A 10,824-nucleotide genomic window follows, 5' to 3' on the forward strand; every position below is an offset into this window, starting at 1 on the left:
AATACTAGACCTCACGAAAATTGAGGTCAACACAAGATAGGAAGATATGATACCTTGGTGTATTATCAAGTTGATAGGCTTTGAGTAGAACTAGAAATCTTCATTTTGTACTTGGTCATAGACCCTATTTACGTTTAGGACTGGAATAATTCCAAACTGTAGGATTCCTGGCTACTTCTTGCCACAGGAGTGGAGGAAAGCCTGGAAACTTGCAAGGAGCTCTAGGAGAAGTCTGTAGAGTTGCTCTGGATGCTGAGAGACGTCCTTTGGGGAGAGAGAGCAACAAATCTACTACTACAACCATGCAGGGAAATAGCGGGAGATGAGACAGGAACTGGGAGGGCTTGCAGGGAGTTTTATAGCCTGCAGGGAGAATTCTGGCGCTAACGAATGCAAGGACAAGTTTTGGAGGAGGGACTGCTGCAAGGAGACGCGTTGGAGGATGACCTGCTTCAAGGAGAAGCTCCGACGGAGGGCTTGCAGGAAGATAAAGGGCTGCAGGAAGGATTCCAACAGTTGCGGGGAAGGTTTTGAGTACGGGTCTGGAGGGAAGAGTTCCAGCAGGGAAAGCTGCAAGGTGCGACCTGCAAGGATAAGGAAAAATTTCAGGGAAGAACCAAGGTGGGGAGAGTTTCGATTGCTTCTGCTTGCTGCCACAAGGAGGAAATCGGTGGAAAGGTTGTTGAGATTGTTCCTGGTCTTCTGAGAGAACCAAGTTGGCTGTTGGGATTAGGGAGCAGTCTAGGATAATAAGAGAAGTGTAGGCGGATGAGATATGCCTCGGGGTCAACATGAGAAGGTCGTCGAATGAGTTGCCACAAGGACAATAGGCGAAGGTCTGTTAAGAGAGGAGGGCCAACAGATGAGAGTTGCAATTGAGAGAAGAGGATCGAAAGATGAAGACAGGGCCAACGAGTGGTCCAGATGCATGAGCCGATCAAGACGCACGAGCCGATACAATGACCTAATCCCATCACATGAAGAAAACGAGTCGATGAGTAGTCCATATGCACTGTTCTGATGAGGCAAACAAGCAATTCAGGCCACACATACAATAATGACAACACCAGGGAGAAATATGGTAGGGACGGCTGTGGGTAGAGGCTGTGGGTAGAGGCTCTGTGGCTTTGGCAGATGTCTGATGGCTAGGGTAGGGTTCTATTGCTCAGATATCATGTAGAAATTACTAGGGAAATTTGCTTGATTTCATTATTCATATATAGGGTACATATATATAGGGAATTCAATCCATCCTAAATTAGGAAAAGAAATCTTGAAATAAAAAATTAACAAACATAAATAGGAAATGAATAAACAAAAATCATGATGTTTTCAAATTGGTCTCCTATCAAATCTTCCATAAGATCTTGGATAGCCAGCCAGTCCGTACTAAAAAAACCGCCTGATTCTTCTCAGGTTTCCACACCCATAAGCATTATTTTGAAACTTGGTGGATCTGTGAGCAAGACTTTAGAGCTTTCAGGCTAGAAATTAAATGACGTTAACCTCAGTAAGCAGCAAGTGATCTACCAATATATTTATTTATTGCAACTGCTCTTTAATCTTTATAGTATAATTTATTTGATATGTGCTTCAACTCATAAATAATAGCCTAATTTCAGAATCATGTGCTACCACTATTTCGTTGGAATTGATAACTATTATGTGGCAATCGTTCTGACTTCAACATCATTCTTCTAGAATTTGTTTGTTTACTTGTTGTGGTAAACAAAACCCAAGAGAGAATCATTAGGAGGAGGCCAGGAGTCAACAAAGTGGAAGATCCTTTTAGCTTTTGCTCATTTCAATGTATTTCTCCAAGCATGGCACACATAACCTGATTCAATTCTAAATTTTCACAATGTAATCACAATCATGGCGGGAGCACCCAACAACAAGATAGTTCATGACCAAACAACACTAGGCCAATAATATATGTTAAAAAAATATACTATTTTTGAGTATTTGACAAAACGTCAACTAAACTCAATATGGTCATGATATTACAGTTGAATGAGTGGGATTAAAAAAAATCCACTCAAAGCAACTGCACTGGGATTTAGAGGAAGTTAATAGAAATCGGAAAAGTGTGTATGTAAATATAGGCCTAGAGATCCAAAGTTGATTCCAGTAATGCAATGGTTGATCGGTCCTAAGTCAAGATAGCATTTCAAGAATGGGGAATAGAGGTAGCGAGTGAGGCCACAAATGCTGCTTAAAAAATTATCTTCCATTTTCTCATATCAAATTGTCCAAATGTTAGTTGCCATAAAAGAAAGAAGGATCTTGACATCGGTTTTCTAATGACAAAACTAATCTCATGGCTTGTTTGAGGAATGCTTCCCTAAGTTGCATGGCAGTGGAAATTTTGCAATAGAGACGAGGACAAAGGAAAATTGGATAGAATGTACTAATTATTTGAAGGCGGTGGCAGCTTATAGACCTAATCCTAGTGGTATAGCCAATAAGCAGGTTAAATCAACTGGATGTAGATTACTTGGTAAATTGCTTAAAATTCAAATTAAATTAGTACAACGGATAATAAAATTCTAATGAAATCGTATCATAATTAAAAGTGTATGCCGTATCTGAAAAATCAGAGTGCATTAAACCACCATTTTGTTTTGCATATAAATTATAAGACCGAAGGTGCTTGTGATATTGTTAAATGCTAGCTGAGCGCTCACATTGAACCTTGGAAAGGAAAGACAATAATGTTTCACACGCCTACTGAATGAGCAAAATTACCTAGCCTAAACTTAAGCATCAGACAATAAGCTGAGAACAGTAGGCATGATTGGAGAGATGGATCTAATACTTAAAAATCAAAAGATGAGTTCATTTTAGTTGATGATAATTTGACATCAGGTGAGTAGGAGGCATTAGGAGTTGGAGAAATAAGTATGTGCCCTAAACAAGATAAATTGTAGGCGTTGGAGTTTAATATTTTGAATTAGTAAATCTTGAGGTTGAAGTAGATGAGTTCATGGCAGTATAAGAAGAACTAGAAGTCTTCACACGGATTGATCAAGATGTAAAATACTTATATACTAATGAGTTTTAGATTCTCTTTAGTTTATGCAGGGTACAAAGATATGTATTTTAGATAGTTAAGTTAATTAAAATGTATTTTTGGCAAAGATAATCTATGTTACAAGATTTTGGAATTTGGAGTTCTATGAAATTTTGTCAATTTTTAATTTGCATCGTATTTGTAATGCAATGATATTATTTCATACTCTTCAAAATTAAGGGAGTGCCAACCATTACGAGTATTAGGTAACTATATATTTTTCAAGATGCATAGCACTTTTAATTGCATTTGGAGTAAAAGAAGCGATGAATAGTCTGTACCCTTGTATAATAGAACTGATCTACAATCTGCTATCGTGGTAATTGAGAATTGGTGTAATGCTAGCTTGTGCTTATTATTCCATAGTTTAGGCATCAGTTTACCCAAACATCTGACTTTTCTACATTTCTTCTTCTTCAATGCCTCTTGAAGAAAATTATTTGTAGCTTTCAATCTGAAGCTTTATCAATTTATGTAGTTCCATTTGTTCAGGTATTTCTTATTTCTGATTACGTTATCAAAATTTTTGTTGAGGGAGGTCTGGGCTCTTCTCTCCACTGTCTTGGTACAGAGGTATGTTCTAACTCCAATGAAGCCTTATTTTCTGCTCTTTCTTTGTGTTTCTCTTGTACAAATGGTGCTTTTTCTCATGCCTGCAGCTTGAGTTCTACAGTCTGCTTGCCAAAAGCAATTCGCCTTTGATGAATCATGTTCCTGATATCATAGAAAGTGGATTTTTGGTTGCTGACGGTACTGGTTATAGAACATTTTCATGGGATGGACGAGCCATGCCTGATATGATTGCTAACAGTAGTCTTGTAATTAGAAAATACACTGCAGATGGGTTTCCCTTTGGAATATGGAGCAAGAAACAATTTGAGTTGGAAAACCATGGAGTTAATATGTGCTCCAGGATATGGCCTTTTATAGTATCTAAACGATGCAAAGGGGATATTCTTGCTAATTTGTGAGTGTAGTTATCTGCAATGTAATTCAAATTTTTTATGTATGCAATCAATCTGAATTGTAATATGTTGACTTCACGTGTCTCTAAAAGTTCTTCAAAAGCTAATTGACATGATTCTTTTCCATTTGCAGGAGATATTCGTTGTCCAAAAATGAAGTATTCCATCTAGCTTCATTTCTAGGTGAGCAACTCCGTCACCTTCACCTTTTACCATTACCAAACATTGAAACTCATCTCAAGGAGATATCTGAGGAAAGAAACATTCAAGAATATTCTGTTGGACATAACAAGTTACCTGTGGAGACTGATCTGATGGAGGCAGATTGTAAAGGTTTTGATACCTTTAAAAAATGGGAACTCCTGATTGCCTTGTTAGATAGAAGGAAGAAAAACATAAAGAATCAATTAGCTCAATGGTAAGTTTTCTCACTGGGCAGTAAGCATTTCTTTTACAACTTGAAGTTGTATGATATCTTTCTTCCTTTTCTTTTTACCCTTGTGCCTTTGAAAACTTTGTTGCTCTTTCTATTTTAATCTGATATTTATCTCATCATTCTCATGCATGTTTACATTATGCCTATATAGCTGGGAGAGTAACTCGTGATCTTTTTGTCTTGAAACTTCAAATCCTTTATATTTGTTTGAGAGGTAATATGCCTCTGTTCAGCTAGCTTATAAAATAATAGGATGCAAATGTTTGTCTTACTAGTTTGATACCCTTTGATACAGTTTTTGCTTCAAAATAAATCCACTTTTATGTGTAATTTGATACATTCATTTTTTGCTAGTTCAACTATATGTGAAGATCATGAGAAACAACAATACCCTTAATGGGAGTTGATCCCATTCCTTTGGAATACTTTTGATTTTATGTATGGAACCTTTGTATCTTTGTGTCTTGTTTCATGAGGTAAGATGACTTTATGCAGTTAGCTTATAAAATTGTAAGATACAAATGTGTTTGTGTTCCCGTGTTGCTACTCTCCTGATACAACATATGCTTCAAGTCCATATTGTATAATTTGATGCTTTCATTTTTGCAAGTTCATTCATATGGAGAGTATGAGCGTCAACAATATCATAAAAGGTAGTTTGATCACATTCCTTTGAAAGATTTCATTTACTTTTTTTTAATCTAAATATTATACTTCACAATGCCTTGAATTTTTTTATAACTGGAATGATGACAGTGAATGGTGTTTAAACTTTCATAATTTTTTTTACCACGCTTGTAATATTTCTCTGCTGTTCAGGGGCGATCCTATTCCAGGTTTTTTGATAGATGAAGTTGAAAAGTATATTCCGCATGACCTTTCAAGTTTGTTTGACTTCCGAATGGTAACTTCTAAGCTTATTTTCCTTAAATGTATTAATATATGACCATCGATTAAATTTAGCCTAAACTTCCAACTTCATGCCATAGGGTGATGATGGATCACTTGAGTGCATTCCAACTTGGATACATTCAGATATTATGGATGATAATATTCATATGAAGCAGTGTTGTCCTTTTGACTGTTTTAATGAGTGTTCTTCACATACAAGTTTGAAAGTTAACGGTTCACATGATGCCTGTGGTCAAGGTGATACAGATTCAAGGATGAATGGAGTGAATGATCCTTCTGATGGAGAAAATGTGGTTGTGATGGTTAATACTACTCTGAGTGCCTGTAATGGAATAACAAATTTGAAGAGATGGTGCCCTTCTCACATTCTTGATTTCAGTGATCTGTCAATAGGTTGGTCACTCTTTGCTTCCATTTTCTCATTGTTCCTAAATTCTGATTGCATGGACAAAAGAGTAACATGTGATCAACTTGCTTGTCAATATGATAGGAATTTTGTAAGCATTAATTATCAGACCAATTACCATATCAAGTACTACACGTAAATTATGGCTAGAAATATGTATTAATAATTAGTATAGCTTTGTATTTTTGGCTTTTGGGAAAATGTTAATTACTTTCTATTAGGATAGATTTGATTGAGCAAATTACTTAATCATTGTCTTGTATGTCACCAATTCCTTTCTATATAATAAGTAGAACCCTGTAGAGGAGGGCAGCCATTTGTGCAGCTCTTTTTGGCATGCTATCAAAGGCCTACGTGTTCTTTTTCTATCTGTAGGATCCTAGAGGATCCGATTAAGATATCGTGAGGTGTTGAGAATTACTATTCATTCTGTATGTTTCAAAGATTTCGTGAGGATCATGTGTTTTGAAGATCCCTAGAGAGAATCCATGAAAATCCCATGTGGATGCAAATGAGTAAAAATTCTGCTTAAGCGAATCCCTTACTCTCCCTTGACCACATGCATTGTTTATATTAGCCCCGATCACTAGCTCACACATTGATCCTGCCAATCCTGCCAACTTGATTGCTTGCTGATCCCGCTTGCTCCTTGATTTTGCTTGCTTGCGCACTAATTCTACTCACTCAAGCGCCAATCATTCTTGCTTGCTCACATGCTGATTCTCAATCGCCTGCTCACATGATATATTAGTTTGCAACCATTTGCATGCTATATCTTCTTAGCCTGCTTGATTTCTGCCATTGCTGCCATTAACACTTTAACTTGAAAATTTTTCATTTTAGACTATTGGATCTTTGGACTCTTTGGTGCGGCTCTCTGCTCATTATTTATGGCATATTTCTCTACTAAAAGTTGCCCACTTCACTGAAACTCATAATATAATGTCAACTACGTCAATTATAATGTCTAGCTATGTGGATATGAATGGACCTATTGAGAAAAATATGAGATCAGCTTTTCTTTTGGGAATCAATGATTCTGGCCTTTGTCATGTAGTAGTAGTTGTTTTTTCACGCCCAATTTTTTTCATCAATCCAAATCCACTTCCTATAGTCGATTCCCGAACTCCTTAAAGTTGTGATCATAATGATTAACATGATGTGATACTGGAGTTAACCCAAATCATAAAGATACTGCAAATATTATTATTGAATCCAAAGCATTCAAGGTAGGGACAGGATACTAAGTGAGGCACGGGGTAGATATGAAATAATCGACATTTGAGTGATTGCAAGGTTGTGTGATGTGAGTGCCAGTGACGATTGGAGCGAGCATGACAGTAGTATGAGGGGCAATGTTGCATGAAGTGTGCAAACATAATGATGTGTGGTTAAGTGTCTGTAAATGATGAGTGATCATAAGGTTTGAGGGAGATTGATAAAGATTGCGTGTGGGTAGGTGGATTTGTGGCGATGACATGCATCACGGGCAAGCGAGCAAGTTATGTGAGATCAATAGGATGGTTATGATTTTCCTACTTTGATACCTCATTATGAGAAAAAAAATTATTATGTCTTACTTGTAAAATAGCTTTTAAATAGGCATATGAGTGGATAAAGTGAAAAATATCTAGAATTATATTCTCAATTATGAGAATATTTTTTGCCATAATCTCCTACCATTAGTAGGCATCTATTAACATTTACTAAATATGCTAATAGTAACTATGTCTAAAGAAGATGCAAAAATGTACAAACATTAAGTTTATATGAGACATCCATTGAGATTTGGAGGGTTAAAATTGATATCACATTGATTTAGCAAGTAAGTATTTTCAATGATATTTTTTAGGGTAAGATGTTAAAAAATTGGAGAGAACACATTTTGGTACAAATATTAAGAACAATGCTTTAAAAATATGATAAATCAAACTAATGGAGTTATACAATGAACTTATGAGACTAAATAAAAATACTAACTCTAAACAATTGCATTGGAATATATATATATATATATAAACGCCCAAGGGCTAATTTTATTGAAATTGAAAAGATACATAGATGTTGTATACATCAGACACTAACATCATAAAAATGATGAAACATAGATAAAACACAAAAAAAAAAAAAAAAACTTGCATGAAATAAGCTGCTAGGCATGAGCCAGCTTGGTCTTGCCTCTGCCTCTGGTTCTAGGAGCGGAGACAACTAACCAATTGCTGAGTGTCGTTCCATTACCCGAAGTTACTAGAGTATCATCCATTAATTTCCCAAGCTAGAATATATATATATATAATTTAATTTTGTGTTAGAAAGATCCTCCATAGAGTTATTTGTATTAACACAATGAATGGGTAGAGAAATAATATTTATTGATCTTGAGACTGCATTCAATCAATCACTAAGATAATTTATTTGGATTGAATCAAGGACAATAAATGCACATGAAAGATAGGTTGAAATATTAAAGATATGTATGGCATAACATTTACAAGTATTATTAAGACTTGCGGAGTGACCAAGAAATTTTCATTTATAAAATGTTTATATCAAAGATGTCATTAAATCAATATTTTTTAATTGATTATGGAGTTGCTTATCAAGAGTATTCAAAATCATATGCCTTGGTGTATGCTTACAACAATAACACAATTCTAATCGTTTCGCTCTAATAAGTGGAAAGTTATAGCAGTAAAGAGAAGATTCATAATAGGGTTCTTGAGTGGAACAATGGCAAATGTATATTATGTAAGTATGGTGTGCTAATAATAATAATAATAATCATTGACTAATATTATAAAATAAAGTGATATTGATGTGTGATATATTCAAGTATTATCAATTTATTATGCAAAAGAATGAGGATGTAGATGAGGATATAGTCTATAAAATTGTATTTAGGTGGCTAAAATCGATTTGTGCTTTAAGAGTAAGTATAATGTAATAAAAGATTAGGATGGACTTGAATGTGCATCTTGTAAAACTTCAATTATACATACTTATGTTGTGTGGATCGAAGTATTAAACAAATAAAAAAAGTCATCGATAGCCAAATTTTGTGTTTGTGGAGATGAGAATATTAGGATAGATATGCAGAAAAATTAAAAGAAATTAAAGATTGATTATATGGAGGATTGCGGGATTAACATATATCGGAGATAATAACATAAAGTGGACATAGGTGATTTAGAGTATTTGATAAAGGTTGAAAATTGTTAATTTACTTAGTTATATAACACCAAAAGATTAGGAAGAATAAATGTTTTTGAACTTTTTATAGCATTGGTGGAAGTTATAAATTATAATTTGCACAGTGCAAGTTTGAATACTGTCATTGCCGGGTCCCAAGCCCTAGATATGAAAAGTGGAGGGTTGCATTGGGTAGTCGACAATTAGCGTAAAATTTATCGAAAAATCATAACATAAATCGTTAGATCCTTGTGTAAATGCCAAGGCGTCTCGTGGAAGCGACATGTTGTATGATCTAAATGCAGTGAAAAATGTGCAGGGGCTGCTATACCGACACTCGGGTGCAGTGTCAAATAAGTAAGAATTCTCACATTACGAACATATGCGAGTAAAAAAGTTAGTCCATAAAATTAATATTAGAATAGTATTTTGGAATATAGATACTCACTGATAAATTAATGAAATTAGTTGATATTATGGTTCATAGGAAGATAAATATCTTATGTATTCAATAAACTAAATTGATTGAAGAAAAAATTAAAGAGATTGTTAGCTTAGGTTTTAAACTTTGGTATTCATGTAAGAGTTGCACTAGAAATGGTGTAAGTGTAATTATAATTAAGAGTTTGAAAGATAATATTGTAAAAATTAATAAAATCAATTGTTGTTAATACTAAGTTTTTTAATATTATAAAGTATTTATGCTCCTTAAATAGGTTTTAGATATAAGTTCTAAAGAAAAATTTTAGAATGATCTAGAAGAATCAATACAAATGATAACTCTTGAAGAAATAATTTTTATTGGAGGAGATTTAAATGGACATGTTGGTAGAGAGCTACTAGATTTTAGAAATATTCATGATGACTACAATTTTCGAGTGATTAAATAAAGAAGGTGGAGTCATATTAGATTTTGTTTTATCGTATGATTTTGTTATTGCTAATACTTTATTTAAGGAAAGAAAACGTATTATTACTTATAAAAATGGATTTAATAAAACACAAATTAAATATTTTCTTATGAGAAGAATAGATCATCAATAATATAAAGATTATATGGTCATTCCAAATGATAATATAAGTAGTCAACATCGATTATTAGTTCTGGATTTTAAGATGAAGAGTTGTAAGATAAAAAATATTATGAATCATTGTCATAGAATTAGATGAGGGCACCCAAATGATACAAATAAAATTATTTTTATGAGTAAACTACAAGATTTTAAGATTTAGGATATTCATGAAGGAGCAAATTATTTGTGGGATAATATAACAAATACTATTAAACAAGTGACAAATGATGTACCTTGAGAATCAGAAGGAAAAAATTATATAAATAAAAATAGTTGATGGTGGAATAATATTGTGCATGAACAAATAAGATATAAGAAGTTGTGTTATAAAAATTAGTTTAAATGTAAAAGCTTAGAGAATTGAGAAAAATATAAGGTGGCCGTAGGAAGTCTAATAGAGCAATTTGTGTCTCTAAAAGTTATGCTTTTAGCGATATTTATACTATATTAGTGTCGGCGCTTAAAAGGGGAAAAGAGTTAATGTTTGGGGGTCGCCCGTAAGAAGCTGTCGGTCGCCGGAATCGAAATCCCGTCGCCCGCTTCGGAAGGACTTTTTAATTTACGTATATATATATATAATTTTAGAAAAAATATGAAATCAAACTGACCTCATATTTTCCATGGTTTAAATGAAAGAGCACTCAACCTCAAATCCTGTATCTACCCCGAGGGATAAACACAAGACTTGAGGGTGAGGCTCGATCAAATAAACTAAGAAAGATATGACATCCGTTTGGGTCTGCGAAACCGTTTTATTTGCCGACAAGTTC

General features: G+C 34.2%; 1 protein-coding gene across 1 annotated transcript in view; it reads left to right on the top strand.

The window, feature by feature from the left end:
* The window catches only part of LOC110033554 (F-box protein At1g78280), a 46,220-nt gene that overhangs the window by 27,187 nt on the left and 8,209 nt on the right, over positions 1–10,824 (top strand). Inside the window, exons 10-14 of the mRNA XM_020737577.1 lie at positions 3,566–3,646; positions 3,733–4,040; positions 4,172–4,456; positions 5,294–5,378; positions 5,464–5,779. Of these exons, the coding sequence (XP_020593236.1) occupies positions 3,566–3,646; positions 3,733–4,040; positions 4,172–4,456; positions 5,294–5,378; positions 5,464–5,779 (1,075 nt within the window). The remainder of the gene's footprint in view (positions 1–3,565; positions 3,647–3,732; positions 4,041–4,171; positions 4,457–5,293; positions 5,379–5,463; positions 5,780–10,824) is intronic.

This window comes from Phalaenopsis equestris, unplaced genomic scaffold, assembly GCF_001263595.1.
Source record: "Phalaenopsis equestris unplaced genomic scaffold, ASM126359v1 Scaffold001221, whole genome shotgun sequence".
Taxonomy (NCBI): Eukaryota; Viridiplantae; Streptophyta; class Magnoliopsida; order Asparagales; family Orchidaceae; genus Phalaenopsis; species Phalaenopsis equestris.